The sequence below is a fragment of the Myxocyprinus asiaticus genome, chromosome 49, assembly GCF_019703515.2.
Source record: "Myxocyprinus asiaticus isolate MX2 ecotype Aquarium Trade chromosome 49, UBuf_Myxa_2, whole genome shotgun sequence".
NCBI classification, from domain to species: domain Eukaryota; kingdom Metazoa; phylum Chordata; class Actinopteri; order Cypriniformes; family Catostomidae; genus Myxocyprinus; species Myxocyprinus asiaticus.
In genome coordinates, this window is record NC_059392.1 from 14,545,802 (window position 1) to 14,570,156 (window position 24,355).

A 24,355-nucleotide genomic window follows, 5' to 3' on the forward strand; every position below is an offset into this window, starting at 1 on the left:
AAACCAGTTTATTTAGATGTTACAACATGAAGCACACTTTTTGTGAAATAAATAAATAACAATTCTGTGTGTAAATACAGTAAAATAACACAATAATGGAAAAGGATACTAAACTCAGTTTTAAGTGTTTGAATGCACTTTTAGTTTAGTTTAAGTAACAAAAAAAAAAAAAATGTGTTGACAAAAGAAGTCAAATAGAAGTTTTGTGAGATCATATAAAATTATAAAATTTTAACATTGGCATGTAAATGGAAGCAGTTGCAACCGTATGTGTGTGTGTGTGTGTGTCCAACTTCATGCTCTGGATACATCAGAGGGATCTTCAGATCTTAATAAAGGACAGAATACACAATTACAAATAGAAATATAACAACATATTTAATTAAGTTTACATGCCAAAACATGTACACACACTTGTATAGGTTCAGTGTTTGTGTTTAACAATAACTAGGACTTCATTCCATTACATTTTAGTGCTAAAAAGAAATCTCTTGAAATCACACAGATATTCACTTAAATTAAATGCGGTCAACAGCATCATCATATGTAACATCATCATGTCATGTTTGTGGTTCATTCATTTAATGACTCTAAAAGAACACTAAAATTCATTGAGAAGTTCATATTTTCATTACCTCAGTGTTTCCACTCCAGTTTATTTTCACCCAAAATAGTTGTATGTATTGCCTGAAGAAAAGCATCAAAAGAACATTTGCTGTGTCAATGACCTTATGACATTATAAGTGCACAAAATATAATAGAAAATGTTTATGACAGGGATAGTGTGAGTGATGCTCTTAACTGAACTGGAGCCAGATCACTGAATCAATATAATCAAAACACTCTTAATGAGGAGATGATCCTGGAATTTCAAACTAGGCTGAGAATGGACCGCTTCTATAAGTGAGCAGTCCTTTTCTTATATACATAACTAAGCTGAAATATATTTCTGAAACATAAGGATATGTTTGTAACCCCAGTTCTCTGATAACAGGAGTGAGGTATTTCACTATGGGAAAACGCCTTGTGTATGAAACCATGGAAGCAATTAATAACACCAGGTCTGTCCAGTAACAGACAAGTCACAGCAGTGACTGGGGATGGGCAGGGTGATGTTTACCGGCTGCTGCTGCGAAGGATGGCTTTTTTTAACTGAGCTGGTCTTGTCTGGAGCCTGCTGCACTGGGGAGGGCATTGGGCGAAATCTCGCCTGTCCCCCTTAGTTCGAGGCAGAATATGACTCCCTCTCTCATATTTATCGTAACTAAATACGATAAATAACATCTCAACGGTGCAGTAATACCATGTCCATAGCACTATGACCATTGGTAAAACAGAGAGAGAAGATAGAGAGATTACCCACCGTAACGTGCTGGTAAATTCTTTGAACAATTACAGTTTATGAAAAATATCACCTCGTACCTCGATGGCTCGTCCTTGAAAAAGTTACATGCCAATAATCCCAAAACTCTGCTGAAGGATAGCTTCCAACTCTATCTTCACAGGGAAGAGGACGAGAATTCCGTAAAAGCAGGTGACAGCGGCTTATTTCAGGAAGGTAGAGCTTCTTGGTCACTGCTGTGACTAGTCTGTCATTGGACAGATGTGGGGTTATAAATTGCTTCCATTTACATTTATGCATTTTGCTTCCATAGTTTCACAGACAAGGCGTATTCCCTGAATAACTGAATGGTTAAAAGATAACTGCTCTTATCGGTTCAAATTACTTTAAAACATTTTAAGTCTACATTTGAGTCTAAGTGACACATTCAAGCACAAGATTAATAAACAGCTCGAGAACAACAATATTCCAAACTAATTTCTATTGAGTGTTTAAGCCTCAGTGTATCAACACAAACATTTACCTTCCAGGTGAAGGTTTGCAAAGGTGTTTCAGAGAGCTGATCAGATCTAACTGAATCTAATCTAATCTGATCTAATATCAGGCTCAGCTACTTCAGTGTAAAGAAATGAGAGATTCAGTTGTCTTATATTTCAGGAAGCATAATGATAAAAGTATCATTTGACTCTTTTCTTCTGGCATGGGCACTTTAACCCATTTCAGTTAAACATACAGATCACCACGACTATAAACATCTTGATTAATGTGGGTGTAAAAATACATAATCATATGTACTCACAACTTTTGTCCGATTTGAACTCTCCATTAGAACACGACACTTCCAGATATTCAGATCTCCAGAAACCTCCAGCATTCCATCCAGACTTACAATAAAGTCCATACATGTCACCACATTTTACATAGACCTTATATTGGGGTGGTTGTACATTGTACTTCTCAATACTGTCAGATGTAATTTCACAGGGCTCCATGACAGACAAAATCAATCTGATTAGACACAAATTGTAAAATAGTTCTTGATGAGAGTGAGATTCAATAGAATAATTTGGAAATAGACGACTCACCCAGACACTTTGGAGGGGTCTCCCATCTCCCATTCTGATACTTATAATATTCCTGTTGTTTGTCTAGCACATAGTCTCTTTGGCAAAGATATGAAACCTCTGTAATTACTTTACCATTCTTTCTAACTACAGTATAGTCTCCATGTTCAAGATGAGGTGGTGGTAGACAGATTTCACCTAAACAAATAATAGCAACAGACACACAAATTTAATAGAAAGCAGAGTTTCACAGTTTATAAATAAAGTCTTGTTTACTTTACAATCTTTTACATTTGTTTGCTGAATTTCAACATTCCTTTTTAATTTAAAGGTCCACTCAGTAACTTTTGTCTTTGTGTCATCTTGGACTTGGACACTGACACCTAGTGGCTTGGATGCAGCATAATTTAAAATCAATAGTTGTCAGTTTCAGATGCCATTGTAGAAATGTAGTATTCACAGTCAGCCATGATTACTTTAATCAGTGAGTGAAAGTGTCAAATAAGAGGATGGTTACTGAGATGAAGCGAGTAGTATTCGGCTGGTGATGTGATTCTAACATGGTAGCCCCCATGTGCAGACCCTCTCCATGTAGAATAAAACAGCGTTTATAAGGTTACTGATATGACTGGAGACTTAATTTTAATGTGAGTGGTCATAATTTCCTACATATATTGCAAAATTACAATTCATGTCGTTTGGAGTTAAACCTTTTTTTAATGAGGAAAAAATTACTGAGTGCATCTTTAAGTGCTTCATTTTGTGTTGAATGTTAAATTTAATATACCAATCAAACATTTGTACATGTATCATTCTTGTTCTTTTTTATGAATATTTGTCAAATTTTTGTATAAAAGTAAATCAAATCTATGAAGTAACACATGAAAGTATGGGAATGTTTTACTCAACTTTGGAAAACCCAGAGTCACAAAAGCAGGATCCCTTTAGCCTCCAGGGCTGAACTCTTTTTTTATTTTTATTTTTTATTTTTTATGGTTTTGGTTTTATGGTAAAGATCCAGTTAAATTCAAATTAAAGTTTTGCTGCTTTCAGTTCATATCTATTAGCTTTAAGGTAATCTATATGCAAGTGTACTTCTAAACACTGACAAAATTTGATTTCAAAAGATAAAGCATTTAAAATCTGCATTCTCTCTCTTCTGGCAGGCAATTGCAGGCAATTTTCGGAGGTATCTTGGGATTTACAGCACAGGTGGGTGTTCTTTAATATTTATGTTTAGTGTATTTTATTTAAAATTTTGGTTTATTCTGATCTTTTACCTGCTTGTTTCACTTTCATCTGCATTGAATTGCCTCGTTGTAAACAAAGACTGTGATGCACTGTGTTTGTTTGTTTGTGGGCTGGTTTTGCAGTAACGTGGTCAGTAGATCATCGTTTGATGCTCAAGTTAATAAAGCGGTCGATTCGGTTTTGAGATTACTTCTCAGTTTCCCCGGCTGAATACTGGCTCTAGCACGGGAAGCAGCACAGTGGAAAGGGGCTGTGTGTGTGTTTGTGTAGCTTTGCTGTGCTGCGATGTAAACTAAAGCCTATTGGCTATTTTAAAAAAACACCAAACAGATCAAAGAAAACTGCGCTCGTCAAAGTGCTAGGGTGTGCTGTTAGCTTGCGCCATGTTAGTCATTGTCTAACTTGGCTCAGCCAAAGGAAAAACAACACTGTAGCAGCACAAATGTGCTGTCTAGGTGCCGCAACTGTGGCATTTTAGGGCCGAGCAACTAAACCTAACAACTCTGCAAGCAGTACAAATGCACTGTCCAGGTGCCGCAATTGTAGCATCTACGGGTCGACACTGCAGCAAGTCAAATGTGCATTGTGCAAAAAAATAAATACATTTGGATTACTTAACAATCACACATAGTTATTTAGGTCACTGGATAAACCCCAGTGGGAACACATTTTTAACACACGTTAGGGATACACTGATAGCTACATGCGTCTGAAATCCACCTCACTGCCGTGCACAAGTCTAGTTGTCAGATCTGCTCATTGGGTGGGATGGATCACCTTATTTGCTTGTCTTGTCTATTTATTTTCTTTTTACATGGTTTTGGGGGATTTTTTGTTTGTTCAGTAGAAGCAGCACACTTCTCTGTCAGCAGCAGTAGCACATGGATTCCGTGCAACATCAGCAGCATATTTACACATGTCAAGGAGCAGCAGCAGAATGCGTAGAGCAGATCTAGTCCGCCAAGACAACTGTCGGACTATTGCACATGTATATCAAAATTTCAAAGTTGTTGTACATATTTTTCTCATTTAACAGTGTCACAAACATCATGTTCTTTGTTGGTTTGTAACACTGAGATTTTCATAAAGGAACAATGTAGAATTGGATAAATATATTAACTGTACAGTATGTATAATATGCTCAAAAATGTCTTAAAAATTTAAATTTAAATTAAATTTCACTCACTAATACAGTTTGGATAAATCCAGGTTTGTATATCACACTTAGCAGTGATCCCTCTAGACTCAAACCCCTTAACACACTTATAGTGTACTGTATCTCCATGTGAATATTTTGTCTTGTCTTGGTTTTCATTTACCAGTATGGCATTGTTTACTATCCGAAGAGGTTTAGAACAGAAAGCTGCCAATAAGAGACAACAAAAAAAGAGAGAAATCAGAGAGGAGTAGGTTCCCTTTAAAGTGAGGACTCAATGCTGTGTCAGTTTGCTGACACCATGGGGAACTCCTCCCAGGAGTGACGATACCCAAAGCCCTTTATGATCACACCAGTTTCATTGGCAGATAGCACTTCACATTATATTTTCAGATTCTTTGTACTCTGAATGTGCAAGCCTGCGCTTCGTCGATCCAGCAACCCTACAGTGAGTGGATTCATCTCTGCTTCTGTGGTGCCTGACGATCAAGCTGCACTTCGACGCTGATCTTGCATGCCACATAGCGAGAGGATTACTTACCGCCTTGAGGGCGCCAGAAGACGGAAGAGCTTTTCATTGCCGTTGATACTGTGCTTCACCGAGCGGATTATTTTCCATTTCTCTGTTATGCTCCAGTCGGACATTGGTGTATCCTTCAAAGCTAAAAGTTCATTGTGTGTTTGTGTGTAATAAAGATTATTGTTGTATACACAAGCACTCAAAGAGCCATTTACTTAACAAAGTCTTTGTAATGGTGGCATGTTGTAAGTGTCTTCCACCCTGCAAGTGCTATAACCCAATCTCCGATGGGCGGATCATCTCTTGTCTCACTTTTTTCAGTGGATTTTGTCTGTGACGACCTGTGCCCCACCATTGGCATGCACAGTGCGATCATGTTTGCCGATTTTGAGGAGGAGAGTGATGTGATTTCGCTCATGGCATCTGAAGGCAAGGACTGGTCTTGCTTAGTGGACAAGTCTATGTGCATTTCTCCCTGCAAGGTTGAAAATCTGTTTAACGCAGATTTGAGCCACATTCTTTCCTGGGCTGTCGAGAAACTCCAGTTTGAATGGCCCGTGGCAGATGAGCCGGAGCTTTCCTGACTTGACAAACATTTTTTACCGAATCGCCACAACTCTGCTTCGTGCCGTCCAGGACATTTTTTTTCCCCAGAGCTGCTTGACCAGCTGGTCAAATCATGGCCTGTGCCCTATTCTGGGCGCAAGTACATTTCAGGGGCAGCTGCCTTCACAAAGCTTGACCAGGCCACATCAAGGGGTTGTACGTCGATTCTCCCAGTTGAGGAGGCGGGGGCAGCCCATCTCTCATTGGTGCAGGGTTGGAAGGCCCAACCGGCCCTTCCGTCCAAACTGTGTCGAGTCTCATCTGTGCTTGTAGACAAGGCGTATGTGGCTGCAGGTCAGGCTGCTTCTGCTTTGCTCACCATGGCGGTGTTACAGGTGTACCAGGCTGACCTGCTGAAGGAGATGGACTGGAAAAGGGACTGGATTTCATGGAGGTATTAGTTCTGGCTCCAAATAAGGCCCAGACTCCAATCCTGTGCCCCCACATTGTTTCCCTCGACTCTCCCTGTCTTCGATTGCCTGGGCCGAGAAGATACTATAAACAATGTTTCTGTTTGTGTTGCTGTTGGATCCATGTCAGAAAATTGTCACGTTCCAATAAAGTTTTCTCGCTTCGCTGCAACTGCTCGAGGTGTACATACAGACTCACAAAAGAGCATATTTCCTACCTCTGCTATGCTGAGAATGTGGAGCGACTGCTCCCTGAGGGCAAATGATGCCTAGCCCCCAGAGGACACGAGCGGACTCATGTGTTCTCTGGCCCATTATGCGGACGTGTGGCATCATATTCTGGGCAATTTTAGTTTGGTGATGGCCGACTTGCTTCATCTGTGTTCTGTCCTTCATCGTGGCTCTGAGGGATGCTCGGTTTTTCGTGTGGAGATACAGACCTTTCTTGCCAAGGACACAATAGAGTCTTTCCTGCTGTATGACATCCAGAAAGCCTTTACAGTTGGTATTTTCTGGTCCCCAAGAAGGACGGAGGGCTTTTGCCTATTTTAGACCTGAGATGCTTGAATTGGATGCTGTCTCCGTTCAAGATGGCTACTGAAAGGCAGATTTTGTCTCATGTTCGTCCACAAGACTTTTTCTTTATGATCAGTCTGAAAGGCACATACGTTCATGTTCAAATAGCCCCCCTGTCACAGGCCATTCTTGAGGTTCGCCTTCAGGGGCTCAGGGTACCAGTTCAAAGTCCTGCCCTTTGGCTTCTCCCTGGCTCCCAGCACATTCACAAAGTGTGTCGATGAGGCACTTGCTCCCCTGAGGCTGAGCTGCATTTGCATTCTGAATAACCTAGACGACTGGCTTCTTTTGGCACAGTCGGAAAGTTTAGCTTGCAAGCACAGGGATATGCTGCTTGTTCGTTTAGAGTGTCTGGGCCTCATGGTGAACTGTTCTCTGTGGTTAATGAACAAGCAGTGCCTGGTGGTCCCATCACAAAGAAGCACAAAGTCAATTTCACATTCTGCACTTAAATCCACACTAAATGCACTTAATATTTATCAATAAAAAAATCTTCAAAGCTACTGTGAGAACTTGGCTGTGTGATAGTGAAGATTTTGTTTACTTTTTATTACAAATTGCTTATGTTTCTCATTTGTAAGTCACTTTATAAAAGCATCTGCTAAATGACTAAATGCAACTGGACCAACAGTGTTTTAATTCCCAGTTGGCAGGTCTCGTTCCTGAGATGAGACTCGACTCAGAGGTAATGCTGGCACATAACCCACATTTTGTTGTTTGTTGCACATGAGACCTCTCCAGTGTTGGGTCAGAGCGAGAGTGCCTAAGTATGCTTGGTGACAAGGTCACCGGCCTCTGACGGTGATGTGCCATTGTGTGGCCGCGCTGGCTGTCTGGAAAACACCATAGGCTGGAATGGTGCTGGGTCAAGTGACCAGGTGCAAAGTTGTGACTAAAGATGCATTTGGCACGGGCTGGGGAGCCCTTTGCATCCTTTTGGCATGGCACATTAATCGCCTGGAACTCCTAGCAGTTTATCTGGCTCAGAAGTCTTTTTGTTCAGCCATACAGGGCATTCATGGGCTGATTCGAATGGACAATACTGCGGTCGTAGCTCACATAAACCGCCAGGGGGGAGAGAGGTCACAGCCAAAGTTGAGCTTGGTGCGCAGACTCCTCATTTGGTGTCAGAGTTATCTCCTGTTGATTTGTGCAGTGCACGTCCCTGGTCACATGAATCACGGAGAGGATCTACTCTCACGTCAGGCTGTTTGCTAAGGAGAATGGAGATTGCATCCTCAGATGGTTCAGAGGATTTGGGAGGTGTTCGGGGAAGCCGAGTTGGACCTGTTTGTCTCCCAGGAGACAACGCACTTTTGCCTGTGGTACTCTTTGACCCAAGCTCCGCTGGGCTTGGATGCCCTGGCTCACAAATTGGCAGCGATATGCAAGTATGATGTGACTTGTGTATTAAGGGCACGATGCAAAGCGCCATCTGCCAATGAAATTGGTCAGATTACAAAGGGCTTCAGGTATCGTCACTCCTGGGAGGAGCTTCCCATAGTGTCAGCTTACTGACACAGCGTATCATTCACTCCTTTCAGGGAACTAGGGTTACAGTTGTAACTTGAGTGTTAATCTTTCATACAAAAATAAGGAAAAATAGTTATTAAATGTTAAATAATATTTAATAACAATGTAATACAGTTTTACAGTGCAATCAGAAAGTATTCAGTCCCCTTTATTTTTTTCACACATTCTTATGTTACAGCTTTATGCTAAAATGTTAAAATTATTTTATTTTCATATCAATCTACACTCCATACCCCATAATGACAGATTATGAGATTATGAGAATTAAAACCAGATTTAAAAAAAAAAAATTAAATATCACATTGACATTATTCAGTGTTTAGACCCTTTGCTATGACATTTGAAATGTAGCTCTGGTGCATCCCATTTTCACTGGATAATCTTTGAGATGTTTCTACACTTTGACTGGAGTCCACCTGTGGCAAATTCCATTGTTTGCACATGATTTGGAAAGGCATACACCTATCTATATAAGGTCTCACAGCTGAAAATACATATCAGAGCAAAAACAAAAGGAACTGCCTGCAGAGCTCAATGACAGGATTGTGTCAAAGCATAGATCTGGGGAAGGCTACAAAAATTTTGTGGCAGCATTGAAGGTTCCCAAGAGCACAGTGGCCTCCATAATTCTTAAATGGAAGAAGTTTGGAACAACCAGGACTCTTTGTAGAGCTGGCCGCCCGGCCAAACCGAGCAATTGGGGGAGAAGGGCCTTGGTAAGAGAGGTGGCCAAGAACCCAGTGGTCACGCTGGTTGAGCTCCAGAGATCATGTGTGGAGGTAGGAGAAACTTGCAGAAGGACAACCATCACTGAAACACTCCACTGATCTGGGCTTTATGGCTGAGTGGCCAGACGGAAGCCTCTCCTCAGTGCAAGACATATGAAAGCCCGCTTGGAATTTGCAAAAAAGCACCTAAAGGACTCTCAGACTGTGATGAAACGAAGATTGAACTGTTTGGCCTCAATTCCAAGCGTCTGAGGAAACAAGGCACTGCTAATTACCTACACAATACCATCCATACGGTGAAGCATGGTGGTGGTAGCATCATGCTGTGGGGGTGTTTTTCCAGCGGCAGGGACTTGGGGACTGGTCAGGGTTGAAGGAAAGCTGAACGCAGCAGTATTCAGAGATATCCTTAATGAAAACCTGGTCCAGAGCACTCAGGACCTTGGACTAGGCTGAAGGTTCACCTTCCAACAGGACAATGATCCTAAGCACACAACCAAGACAATGCAAGAGTGGCTTAGGGACAACTCTGTGAATGTCCTTGATTGGCCCAACCAGAGCCCGGACCTGAAAATGGCTATCCATCGATGGTCCCCATCCAACCTGACAGAGCTTGAGAAGATCTGCAGAGAAGAATGGCAGAAAATCCCCAAATCCAGGTGTGCAAAGCTTGTCGCATCATACCCAAAAAGACTTGAGGCTGTAATCATTGCCAGAGGTGCTTCAACTAATTACAGAGTTAAGGGTCTGAAAACTTGTCAATGTGATATTTCAGTTTTTTCTTTTTAATAAATTTGCTATTAAATTAAAAAGTATGAAGTTATTAAAAATCTGGTTTTTGCAATTATGAGGAATGGAGTGTAGATTGATGGAGTGTAGATTGACAAAGCTGCAACATAACAAAATATGAAAACAATTAAGGGGTCTGAATACTTTCTGAATGCACTGTATGTAACACAATAAAATGTTCTTATTTTAGTAAAGAAATAAACAATGGCTACATTTTGTAAACATGGCTACAGACTCAAAGCTCTTGAATGCATTTGTTTTGTGCTGTACCTTTATGTGCTGTAAATATTCTTCCTTGCTGTATAATTGTATCTTACTTTCTGAAAATATAGCTTCCATCACCAACCAAAACTCACCTTCATATGTTGGTGTTTTTCCCCAAGTTGCATTGCGGCAAAACACTCTACTAGCCCCCCTCATTGTGAATACATTTCGACATTTGTATGTTACATAAGATCCTTCAGGATAATATTTCTAAGGGTCAGAGGTTATGGCTGCATTTTGCACTTCTGGAGGAATGTCACAACGGACATAAAAAAAACATAAATGAGAAATCATAAAGTGCAAGAAGATTAGTAAATCATGCTAACAGTTTTGATTACATGTCCAGTTCACTGTTTTCTGTCTGTTACTGTAGACACATAATAAAAGTTTGAGATGCTCACCCTCACAGGTTGGTGTCTCCCATGTACCACTGACACATTTTATGAAGCTATTTTTTGGTTTGAATCCTGGATCACATTCAAACTCAAATTTCAAAGCTGCAAATTTTCCATAATGATTTTTTGTCTGTTTAATTTTTCCATTATTGACTTTAGGAAAAGTGCCACATTCTTCCTTCCCTTTAAAGATAGACCACAAGAAACACATTTCAGTAAACAAATTTGTTTTACACCTGACACTGACAATAATAAAACACACTCACTGATACACACTGGCTCATCAGACCAAGAACCCTCATTGCATGTCACTGATTCCCTCCAGCTGCCACTGAATGGTTTATAACCTGTATTGCATGTGTAATAGATTTTGTCCTCAGTGGATGCTCTGTTTATGAAACCGTTCTCCAAGGATGGAGTAGTGCAAAAGCCTCCTTCTGCTGTGAAGAAAGAACAGAAAAACTGTATATCATGTATAAAATAAGCTTATTACTATTGAATCTTTGTTTCATTTTATTTCTTACCCAAAGGCCAGATATAATGATTTGTTTGGATGATGAAATTACAGAAATTACATGGAATTAAAAGATCTTATAAAAAGATAATTAAAAGATTATATATATATATATATATATATATATATATATATATATATATATATATATATATATATATATATATATATTCAACTTAATATTAAGTTGAATAATATTTTATTTTGTTTTTTATATAATTTGTGACTACTATTCATATTTACAGTGTTTGTGTATGACAAGTAAAGCATTGATTAGACGATACAAAATCTGGCTTTAGAATTCAATATATTGTTTGCTTTATTTCCATAGTCTTACTAGTTTTATTTAAGTTACTTTTAATTTCTAAATCCTAAAGTTGTCATTAATAAAACATTTAAGTTGTCCTAATTACACATTACTTGAAATGTCACATTTTGGAATCATAACTCAAATTCATTAGTTCTTTAAATTTTGGCTTCGAATACTTCTAACTAAAAATTACCAAGTACAAAATTGCGGCTGTGTGGAATACCCATAACCACTTGTGCTTGTCATGGTTTTATGTGTTTTTGTTCATGTTTTGTGTTAATGTCTTTTATTTTGTAAGTTTAGTTCCTGTTTTATAGTCATGTGTTCCATGTCATGTTAGTTCCTGTTTCCCTGCCATGTCATGTGATTCCCTGTTTCATGTCATGTGGTCCCCTGGTCATGTGATTTTATGTTTCCCTCCATGTTCATGTGTCTTGCTTTCATTGGTTTATTGTCTTGTTACCTTGTTATCAGTTCTGTTTTGCCATTGGTTATCATTGTCATGTTTCTCCCTTGTCCATGTATTTAAGCCTCATGTTTGCCATTGTCCATTGTCAGGTATTGTGTTTATGTAACGTTGTTTGGAATCCAATCCAATCCAATCCAATCCAATTCAAGTCAAGTCAAGTCAAGTCTAGTTCATGTTTATGTTTTGTAGTCATGTTTCTGGTTTTCACACTTCATGTAAATAAACTGCACCTGGGTTCTTCACTTCATCGTCATCGTCTGCCTGTCATTGCCAGCATCATTACAGCGCTTGAATAAATGTTTGTTTGGTCAAAACAATGGAACTTATGTAGTAAAATAATATATTTTTGTTTAAAAATGTATTTAGTTTTAATTCTTATGACTAGCGTTGTTGTTTTGTTTAGCTGGTTGATAATTGAGATTTTTGTTAAGTCACCATGAGGGTGATTAGTGTTACCTCAGGTGAAGTTGAAGCCTGTTAAGTTTAAGTCATTCTTCTTTAATCATTTGTTTTTACAATAGTGCAGATTTATGTGCACTAAGAAGTGCTAAATAGAGTCCATTGTGCCATATGGCTAACCTAGAGTCTAGTCACAATTTCCCTTATACTGTATAAGACATGTTATAACCCAATTTAAATAATTACATTGAAAACAACAATACTTTAATCATAGATGAATTAAGCTCACTCATAACTAGTTAACATTACTTAAAAAAATGCGTTGTTTACTTGAGCCAAATAAGTATGTTTACTTAGAAAAAGCATGCAAACTGATTGCCTTGAAAAATCTAAGGTCATCTAATTCGATTTTTACAGTGCATAATGTAACATCTTTTAATTATATGATATTATTATTAATTTTATTATTAGATTATAAATGAAATATTATTATATTTAAAATATATTTTGTTTATTTTAATTTTAATATATTGAATAATCTTTATTTTAGTGCCTTTTTTAGCAAATATTAAAAATATGCAATTAATTACAATCAGTTTCATTGATTAATCAGCATGTAATTACTTTGATTAAAAATTGAAGGACTGACAGCCCTAATTCTTTCAACTCCAAATCTGGCTGGTGTAAACAGATATCTTACTTTTGTTCAAGACTATACAAAAATGAAGTTATGTAATAACTGTTCAGATAAAACTGATACTAAAATTATTAAGCTCATCACATTTTTATAAACTTTTTTTATGCCCAGCTTCTGTAAATTCTTCAGTTTCATTTGTATTTTAATGTAAAAATGGCATCTTTCTGGTACTCTTTCACCAGCTCAACAACAGCTCCATGTGCCTAACGCTGTGCATTTTGTCTCTTCAAGAAACATAAAGTACATAAAACACCAATTTGATCCTTTGAAAAAATACAAGATGAAAAATATAAGTTCATGGTGTTAATGTTTGAGTTATCTATTACTGATTTTAGCTTTAGGACAATATTTTTTTAACAATCATTATATGCATTTGAAATATTTTACAACCAATGAGCTGTCAAAACAATTAGTGTGAAAATGAGCAATGTCAGCACAGAGAATACTCTTTTAAATACTTATACATTTTCAAATATTTATTATATTACTTATGCATGATTTGATGATAATAGACTATAATACCTTAAAAAAAAAAAAAAAAAAAAAAACATTTATATGTAACGTTTGCTTCATTTTGTTTCAGTTTTGGTGTGAAAGATTTTCATATGAAAGAGTATTTTTTACCTGCTGCATATGAAGATCCATATGTCTTAAAACACAAAAGAAGAAAGCAGATTATTGCATATAATTCCATTGTCCAGCTTTGTTGAGTTTGAACAAGAACAAGTTCAGAATTTCTCTGTCTGCAAATCTTTGTTGACTAGGGCCGCCTCGTTTCAGATAAAACCAACATGTGCTAGATAGGAAGTCAATGGGAGTGAAATCAAGTAGCAGTAATTTCAGAAGAAATTTGTACATGGTGGAAATGAGACATTATCCTTTAATTATCTCTACAAGAAATATGGGAAAATGATTTTTCTTAAAAATCCTTCTGATGCTGATTGAAATAACAGATTCTTGCTCTTTTTTAATCTTTCCGATCTTTAAAGCTGATTTGTGTAATTTTTTTTAAATGCTAAAATATGTTCTCATTCTCCAGCTTAATATGAGTTGCTAGCTGTCACATGTTGATTTTGTTACAAGGGCTGCATCTCAATAACTACAGTAAGGTTTTGAGTCAAAAGTCAAATTGCACAATGTGTGTTTTCTCTAGCAGTATATTTTGTGTCGATTTTAAACACTTCTTAAATTAGAATAAAAACCTCTGAAATTATCATATTTTTGGTGAATAATATACTTAAAACTCAAATTTATTCAGTTTTTGCTGTTTCATTGCTTCATAATAGTTTTGTGCTTCATAATAGTTGTACTAAAACTTTACTGTCAAGCCAATAATAGTCTTTAATACATATATATTAGACATGTAACGATACACAAATTTAAAATACAGTACACAAATATGATATGATGCATAGCCTCACGATACAATACAATACGATACGAGCACCCAAACTTATTCAAGGATTCAACATACAACATGTCTTTTAAATCATGAATGCCACAAAAGTGTCTGACATTGGAAATAAAAAGCAGAGCTCTAAGTATCTTTGGGCGTTTTCACACCTGGCTCATTTGGAGCATTTGATTCGGAACCTGGCGTGTTTTCTCCCTTGGTTCAGTTCATTTAGGCATATATGAACATGGCAATCGCACTCGGATCCATACCAAAACAATCGGTCCAAGACCGTTTGAACGAGGTGGTCTCGGACCGACTGCAAATGAACCCTGGAGTGGTTCACTTGTGGTGAGAATGCAAACTGACCCAAAGGACCAATGAATCAAACAATATCCTTATAAAAATCATGAACGTAACTGAGAGACCCTTGGAGAAGACATCTGTAGATCAGCACTTCTCTGTAATTCATCATCAAAATGTGGATATCGCCTTTAGGCAACTATATTAGATATAATTGCATGTTTAAAATAGGAGCTGTTTTATAATTCCTGAGGTAATTTTAGTAAAATAATTTCTCTCTTTTGGATAGCGGCAGAACATGGGTAGGACGGTGTTAGCAACTATTTGACAAATAAACATTTTTTTTACGTGGCTATACTCTGCTGTTTGTGTGTGTGTATGTGTGAGAGAAGGAAAGAGAGAGATCTGTGAGAACAGGCAAGTTTCAATGGAGAAATAATGCAAAAGCAACTAATGACGGATAAAATAACCATGACGGAAATGTTACAACTCATATCCATCCGAGTGATGGATTATTTGTATTTGGAGCACAACCTCTAACTGGCGACGCTCAAAAATTCTCTAAAATTTGTAATGGTTAACAATTTTTTTTATAGTCATATAATTTTAAACGGTATATCAATGGATGAGCTTAATCCTGGAACAGCGAACAAACATAATAACGAATAAGGGGACAGCTTGCTCACATGTGACTTTTATTGACATACTTTTGGTCCGTTTTGAAATGTTGCCTTGTGAAAGCGAACCGAACCAAGAAGAAAATGCAACATTGAAACAATTTAGTCCCTGTTTCGGAACAAAGCAAACGGTCTACAGGTCTGAAAACGCTCTTAAACGACAGTACTGCATTTATTTAGTTGATTGTTGAGAAAAACTAATATGAACTCACAATTGTCATGTTTTTCTTGAGAAAATAAGTTTGTCTACACTCTAGTCATTTATATTTATCTAGTACTTTCCACAATACACATAGTTTTAAAGCAGCTTTATAGGCAATCATGTCTTGTTGTCTGAAAGCCTCCGTGAACAAGCTGAAGTGACAAAACTCCTTTCAATGTTATCTAGTGGTGAAAACAAACAAAAAACTCGAGAACCTGACCACTGGCTTTATGATATATGTACATTATCCAATATAATTTAGTGGATTGAGCAAAAACCGATTGGCACAGATATATTTTTTTCCCCCTCTTCCCCCTGTTTCACTTTGCATGTAAACATTATCATTTATAACACATGTGCAAGTGTTGTTCTCAAAGCTGTTTACATTTTGAAGTCAAAAGCAATCTCATGTAATCGTGGGTTTCTTATGTTATCGGTTTGTTGAATAAGCTGTTTTTTGACAGTTATGATGACTCAGAACTTATGAGTATCTTTCTGTGCATGTCACACAGTGTTGGCTAATGTGGCAACATTAGTTAGACAGTTGGTTATTTGTGTGGGTGAACCAGGTTCAAGTCCACTTTTTTCCAATTTTACTATTCTCCCCTTATCTTTTCATATAAGCAAAGACAGACAGTGTCTGTACATGCCATCGGAAAGTCGTTTATTTTAAATAAAAATTAACACAAAAAATGTAAATAAAGTCTCTAAGGGGAGTTTGATATCACTGAAAGTAAACGCGGTGTCCTCGTCATGATCGGGGGGCTCACTAAATGTTGGGCAGTGCAGAGAAGGGGGTGACGGCGCATACATTGCTTTGCTGGTCTGAAACACATGGTTGGCGGATTTTCCCAGCAGCTTGGCTTCTCACAGGTCGGCGGAAAGCGAGGGTCATGGCGGCCACTCGGTTACCCATTTCCTGGACCTAAAGAGACCGCTCTATAGCTGCACTCAGCATATAAAGACAGCAGTTGTACCATTACATGACATATCAGGTGCATTTCTTCCCGCTGCTAGTGATGTAGTTAAGTTCAGTCACAATACTTATACTACATACACTGATGTTGTTAGATTATATACTGTTTTATTATACACAAGGCTGGAAATTGCATACACCACTATTTACAGCAAGTGTCAATATTATCTACTGTAGCCTTCCGTACCTTAATTTGGTAATTTAATTATTTCGTATTAATTTGTACATAACTTAAATATAAATTTATTAATTTGTGCATGTGATATGTTTGTTTGTTTAATCTACAGTTGATAGTTATGCATTTTTAAGCTGTATGCTTTTGATTAAATAGACTTGTTTATTTGCACAATTTAAACTTGCTTAGTTATTGATGTTGGATGTGTTTGGTTAGGTGTGCTTGTAAGTAGGGGGGCACCATTTTGAAAATCTGCTCAGGGCTTCCAAAATGCTAGGGTCAACCCTGCACACACATGTGGTACCATGGTGTTTTTCCACTGTGGTGCTGTGAAATCAGGATTAGAATGGATCAACTAGGCAAGTGACCAATCGTGAGTCGCCATGTCAGTAAAGCCATTCCACCAGCATGGTTTCTTTTGCTGCATTCAATTCAAATTCTTACTTGGAAATGTGCAATGGAACAGCACTTGAAGACGGAATTCAACTAGGAAACTCTGATTCCGAAAGCCAACATTTGCGGAAACAGGTTTGTAAAACATGGAAACTATATTCTCTTTTGATAATCGAACACCTGTAGAACAAATGCTTGCATTGCAAAGCATTGCTTATCCTGCACAATTTAATTGCTAGGAGACGTCTCTGATGACAACTGAATACCTGCTAAGCTAACGGAGACATTGCAGTTTTGATTTCTTATACAATGTCACAGGCTAGCCTGGTGAAGTTCAGACTCTTACATGGACATCACACACACACACACACACACACAAACACACACACATAATACATATACCGATGATACCAGCACCAAAACATCTTTGATCAGATCAGAAATGTTTTATGATGATTGTCTTGTGGTGTTTTTGTCCCAAGGAAGATGTAATTGTGTTTATTGTGTTCTGTTTCTTGTATGTACTTCCTGCTTTTTACGTCATACTACATTTTCAAATAATGCTACAGCACAGTTTGATTTTAGTCAGATTACCTTTATTTTGTGAAACATGTCACCAAACCATCCATTCTGCTTTTAATTTCCATTCCACATGGTGCACAAACTACATTCCATCTGGTTTAATCCGGTTTTTAAAGCAACAGCCACACTTCAACTGGACTCTATCATTTGTTAATGTTGAGAGAGGAGGGAAGTTAATAACAGAGGGGGTTTTCCTTCTTCTTAGTTTTGCTGTTAAGTGTTCTTTCTGTTAACAAATGTTGTATTATCTGTGTGCATACTGGTTGTCTTGTTATTCATTGTACTTTATTGTGTTATTGTATTATGTTTGGTTTTCATCCATCCTTGTGAGAATTGGTTCATTTCAGGGGAGGAACTAGACCCTATAAAAAGGGGAACTGTATCACTCATCTTAAATTCAGTTGGATTGACTGAGAGAGTGAGAGTGGCTATGTTTCTATCCAAGTTGTGAATTAAATTTATGTGAAAAACCATAAAAGTTTCCAACCCTTGGAATCAAAAGAACAAAATCATCACTTCTGGAGAAATTGTAGCCACTGTGACTCTTTTAATAATAAAATACTCATGGTTTAGAACACATATACAAAACACTCTAGAAGAACTTGTCTCATGTCTGGGAGCGACAGCATGTTACACAGTTCTGGAATCACTATGTGTGTGTGTTCATCCTTCCTTATGTCTTTGCTGTGCGGATTTATATCTTTTTCAAAAGTGTCAATAAACCTGCTCTTTGGCACAGTTCAAGTTTGTATTTTACTTATTTGCTCTGCAAACTCTTTGCAGGCTTTGGATCTTCTTGACACCGTTATTTCAAAATGAAACAAAGCAACTTTTCAGATGCAATGATTGGTCCTCTGGCTTTTTCAGTTATGAAAGAGTTATTCAGTCACAATCCTTTTTTTGATGCACATCTTGAATTCTTAATAAATTAAATAGGAGTTTATTTGGTAAATGTGCAACTATGCATCATAGTTTATGCACATTTCTTCTTATTGAATAATAAATCTATCCACCTCAAGTGAGTGCATTTGTTTTCTTATGCACATTTTGGAGATTTTATTCGCATCATGGTGTTTCCTTCCAGCAGTTTTAATGCAATGTATCAAAATGTGCATTAAAATATGTGGATGGAAATACAGCTAATGTTACAAGCAGTGTAGTGAATTTGGGACATTATCTTGTTTAGACATTTTTGCACAGTGTTGCAATAATTATTATTATTTATTATTTATTTATTTTTTGGTACAGTGTGGAGATGGGGGCGAGGCTGAAAGATGAAGAGGGGTAAGGATTGTTTTGTGTTGCAGTGAGATCTGGAGAGAGATAAAAAGCAGCCAGAGCCGCAGTTGGGGAGAGAAGCACCTGAATACAACGATGATGTTGCCTGCGTTGAGAGAGCATTGATTTATGTTTGAGCGTTTGAGTTTCTGTTTGTGCATACGCTGAAAAGTGTAAGAAAATAAACAACACTAAAGTGTGTAAGCTGGTTCCTGCTTCCTCATTTCCCCCGACTGACCAGAAACTTGTCACATACAATTTTTCAGCTGCACTTTATTTTACAGTACATGTACTTTCAGTATACTTACAATGTACTTACCCAAGAGAGTACGGAGTAATATTAGATAACTACATGTACTTAATATGGGTTAGGGTTGGGTTAGGTTTAGTACCCAGTAATTACTGTAGTTGTTGTAATTATATAGTACGTAAATGTAGAACAGTACTGTGAAATAAAGTGCTACTAGTGTTTCTTTATACTTTGATACATTTTCACTGTAAATATTTTTGGACCTTAAAGGGTTAATTCACCCAAAAATGAAAATTCTCTCATGATTTACTTACTTTTAAGCCATCCCAGATGTGTATGACTTTCCGTCTTCAGCAGAACCGAAAAGAAGACTTTTATAAGCACATTTCAGCTCTTTTTGTCCATGCAATGAAAGTAAACAGGTGCCATAAGTCTGCTGGCTATTTGACATTCCAAAAGGCATGTTTAGGCAGCATAATAGTAATCAACATGACTCCAGTCTATTAATTAATATCTTCAGAAGCAATCCAATAGGTTGGTGCAAGAAACAAATCGATAATTAAAAAGTTTTTAACTTTAAATCATTGCTTCCGCCTAGTGCTGGATTGATGTTTGAAATGACCTAACTCGTGATATTCGTTCCTCTGTTGTAAACAAAGCGTGCGGTTCTGACTTCTCGCGTGAACGCACCATTGCGCTTACGTCACTGACCCATCGACTAGTGGTTTGCTTCTGAAGACACCTATCGGTTTGCTTCTGAAGACATTAATTGATCGAGTCGTGTGGATTACTTTTACGCTGCCTGAATATGCTTTTTGGACCATCAGATAGCCAGCAGATTGATGGCACCTGTTTACTTTCATTGTATGAACAAAAAGAGCTGAAATGTGCTTCTAAAAATCTTCACTTCTGCTAAAGAAAGAAAGTCATACACATCTGGGATGGTTTAAAGTTAAGTAAATCATGAGAGGATTTTAATTTTTGGGTGAACTAACGCTTTAATAAACACGATTTTGGAATCTACTTCATCACCTGTCTGACACGTCCTTTCTACCTCTGACCGTTGGGCCATTCTTTAAAACAAAGAGTGATGGAATTCCTTTATGATCCAGAATCTCCAGTTGGAATAACCCACATCCTACTCAAATGGAAATGCTACTGGAACTATTACTCAGCGTGCTCAGAACTATTCAGCCTGATGGTGGTCTTAATAATCCATTCACTCCAAAATGCTTTAAAAAAATTTTAACTCCTATTTATAAATGAAATGGGAGGATATTATTGAATAAAAAAAATTGCAAACTCATTGCAATAGTTTGAATGCAATTTTAATGTCAAGAATTATTCTGAAGCAATGTTGACAAAAGTAGAAGTTCAGAATTTATTGTGAGATCATATAACTGTCCATCTTCATGCTCTGGATACATCAGAAGGATCTTCAGATCTTAAAACTGGGGAATGTAAATACAGGTTGGTAGATGTAAATTTCTTTTAAATAGAACTCTAGAGACTGAAATTGGTTAATTTATATTTAAATGCCAAAACATGCACTGTAAAAAAAACAAAAAACAAAACAAAATGGCAGCTGTTGTTGCCAGAATAATTATGTAAAAAATACAGTAAAAATGTAAACAACTTTACAGAACAACCTTTAAATTGTACAGTATAAAACTGTTGTTTTTATACTGGTGCAGTACCGTCATTTATGTTATTAAATGATAAACTTAACATATTAACCTTCTGAAACTGTAAAAATCTGCTTTTCACTTTATAATGTATTGTTAATAACTGTAGTAATTGCAGAAGGACACATGATGACATGAGTTCATCAGTAGTGGCCCTTTCAGGAGCAAAGACCAATAAACATGTAGAGACAGCGCTCAGTGTCACTAAACACCATCAGGGTAACACATGTGAAATTTAAATAATGCAGTAAACATAAAATATAAAACAGAACACCCCAAAGTACATAACTGATATTAAAAATAAGAAGAAACATAACTATTCCCATAAAATATAATGCAATGTAATGGGTCACGCAGGGAATTCTGGGAACGCCCCATTACTGTTTTATACCGTAATTTTAACAATAATTTACCGTAAAAAGTACATGTACTCTCTTGTTAAACATAATGTAAATTTAAACTGTTAATTATAAGGGAAAATCATATTTTTACATCTAAATTTTATTTTATTTTTTTACAACATTTTACCATAAAACTACATGTATTGTCTTTTTAAATATATTACATTTTTAAGGTATATATTTTATGGTAACTACTCAACCAATTTACGTGTTTTTTTTTTTTGTTTTTTTTTTACTGTGTAAAAATTATATGTAATTTTAAAAGACTGTAAAAATGCCAGTGTAAACACTTTCATTGGTTTAATGTTTGTTTTTAACAATAACTAGTACTTTATCTCATAAGTATTTTTAGGTATTTTATTTAAGGTATTTTTTTTCTTCCCTAAAATCAAATATTCTAAATAAAATGTGGTCAAAATAATAATCAAATATAACATCATCATTTCTTATTTGTGGTTCATTCATCTTTGTGAAGTTCCTCTTTCTCTACATTAAATATAACGGAGTGAATTTTTGCACTAGGTGTAAAAAGAACCTGCCAAACATCGCCACTCTTTGCACTCCAATAGTCTTGTGGAAACACAGAAACTGTAGACAAACTGCAGCCTCAGTGTTGCGGCAGTGGCGTGGGGTGTAAAGACGGTGTGGATGTGCTCTCCTGGATGACCTGGATTCGATTCTCCCTTTTGTCCCACTTTTCACCATCCTATTTCCTGTCTCCATTCTTAATATTTCCTTTAATACTACTTAAAATTGTAAATGAAAATTAATATAAAGACTGATTTCCTTGCAGTGATTTGGTCACGGTGAAGGTCGGGGAGTAAATTGATCTAGGTAAATTTAACCATGGTTTTACTATAGTCATATGGTATAACCATGTTTTTTTGGCAGAATCCACAGTTTTAATGCAATTAACCATTGTTTTACATTAAGAAGGTGTTTATATATTAAAATGTTTAATTTTGTGGTTACTATGATTTTACTACAAAATACCATGATGATACTATGGTTACTGTAGTAAAACCACGTAAACAAATGTAAGTGAAGGTTAGGTTTAGGTTTAGGTGTAGAGGATGGTATAGGGTGTCTGTGGACTCTAAATAAACAAAATAAACATGCTGCAGTGATGACAGTACAGTATGTATGTTAGTTTTTAATCAGGTGTGCATATAGCATAACACTATTTGCACTTAGTGCAAAGAAGATGATTTTTTCTGCTATTTACACTTAGTGTAAATAGCATCTATCGTGCAAACATAGTGCAAATAGCCTCTGCCTAAATATATACAGTAAATACTAGAATATTTCCTAAAATTCATTGTGAAGTTTCAAAGTTTCATTACCTAGGTGTTTCCACTCCAGTTTATTTTCTCCTCCAGTTTCTTGCATTGCCTGAAAAACATAATCAAAGAATATTTTTTTATTTGCTTTTTGTGTTAATATTCACTTTATTACATTAAAAATTCACAAATTTTTTTTTTAAAGTGTTTAAAACATGACGCCATTAACTAAACTTAAGCCAAAATACTCTCAATAAGAAGATTATCCTGGAGTTTCAAACTAGGCAGAGAATGAACAGCTCATAACGGAGAAACAATTTGGTCATATGTATAATTAAGCTGAAATATATTTCTGAAACTGCTCTTATCTTTTTATGGACGTTTAATGGATTACGCATTATGTGTTATGGACTAAGATTACAGTGTCTTTTACCTTCTATATAACGTCTCGGTTACTGTCGTAACCTCCGTTCCCTAATGGAGGGAACGAGAGGTTGTGTCGATGTAGTGACACTAGGGGTCGCTCTTGAGAGCCCCGAACACCTCAGATCTTTGAGAAAAGGCCAATGAGAATTGGCGAGTGGAATTTGCATGCCACTCCCCCGGACATACGGGTATAAAAGGAGCTGGCTCGCAACCACTCATTCAGGTTTTGTGCTGAAGAGCCGAGACTGGGTCCCAGCCATTTCAGCGGGTAGTACAGCATTGTGACAGGGGGAACACATTGTCTCGTTCCCTCCATCAGAGAATGGAGGTTACAACAGTAACCAAGACGTTCTCCTTCTGTCACACACTTGATGTTGTGTTGATGTAGTGACGCTAGGGGTCCCTATATGAAACGCCACAACTAGCTGAACCGTGTTACGTGGATTGCCAGTGCAGGTGCAAGCAAGCTGCTGGGTGCGTAGTAGCAGGTGCACCGGTCTGCACGTAGCCTCCCCCAACGCCTCAAAAAACATCGTATGGTTCCCCACATCGCCAGCCGCGGCCTTTTCTCTCTATGTTTTCTCTCCACGGAGTATTCAGTTATTCGACTGGGGCCATTTTAACGCTCAATATATGCGCCGGGGAAGGTATTCTTTTCCTATCCTATTCTTTCAGGGGGAAAAGACTCTGCAGAGACCACATTCTGCCTGGAGGGGAGGTAACATGTGGCAAGCACGTCATGTGGGCTCAAAGCCGTGCATGGAAGTGGCGCGGTGGTAGGTCCTGCCTGAAAGGGAAGAAGCTCTACAAACATGGCGACCAGGACAGAGAGGGCTCTGTCGAAGGGAGATGCTGGTCTGCCGACAGGGAGACCATACTGCAGAAAATACATCACGGGGTTACCAGAGTAACCGGCACCTGTGGAGCGCCTACCTCAGTAAGGGCATATTAGCACACGTACTGGTTCCGGCTGTGAATTCCTCCGCTGAATTCGTGAGCCACAGGGCTAGGGAGGAAGCACATCCAGGGTTCACGGGTTCGTGAACTCGCATGGGATAAGAAGCGCACATCTTCGCCCCTTTGGAGGGGAAAGGCACTATAGGTAAGTGATACACCCGGCCAGCTGTCTGTATTCCTGAATTTACCTCTTCATACCTGACAGAACACGGAACGAAACCGACTCAACCCGGAGATTGTAAAATATTGCGAAGGTATTGTGTGTCACCCAGCCCGCTGCCCTGCAGATGTCTGCTAGAGAGGTGCCATGGGCCAGTGCCCACGAGGATGCCAGATTCCTTGTGGAGTGTGCTC

At 37.5% G+C, this 24,355-nt stretch overlaps 2 protein-coding genes across 10 annotated transcripts in view; both read right to left on the bottom strand.

Annotated features, from left to right (window-relative positions):
- The window catches only part of LOC127438245 (uncharacterized), a 215,938-nt gene that overhangs the window by 23,802 nt on the left and 167,781 nt on the right, over window positions 1-24,355 (bottom strand). For 3 of the 7 annotated variants that reach the window (XM_051693687.1, XM_051693683.1, XM_051693680.1), the window contains exon 26: window positions 280-328. The exons of 3 other annotated variants lie outside the window; for them this stretch is intronic. In XM_051693687.1, coding sequence (XP_051549647.1) covers window positions 295-328 — 34 coding nt within the window. In that variant the 3' untranslated portion in view covers window positions 280-294. Of the gene's footprint in view, window positions 1-279; window positions 329-1,569; window positions 1,590-2,141; window positions 2,198-24,355 lie in introns of those variants that run through there. One more of the 7 variants, XM_051693678.1, reaches the window with a different exon arrangement.
- The window catches only part of LOC127438269 (complement factor H-related protein 2-like), a 105,561-nt gene continuing 101,769 nt past the window's right edge, over window positions 20,564-24,355 (bottom strand). For all 3 annotated transcript variants that reach the window (XM_051693744.1, XM_051693742.1, XM_051693741.1), the window contains exons 9-10: window positions 22,682-22,730; window positions 20,564-20,703 (exon numbers count right to left, since the gene is read on the bottom strand). In XM_051693744.1, coding sequence (XP_051549704.1) covers window positions 22,702-22,730 — 29 coding nt within the window. In that variant the 3' untranslated portion in view covers window positions 20,564-20,703; window positions 22,682-22,701. The remainder of the gene's footprint in view (window positions 20,704-22,681; window positions 22,731-24,355) is intronic.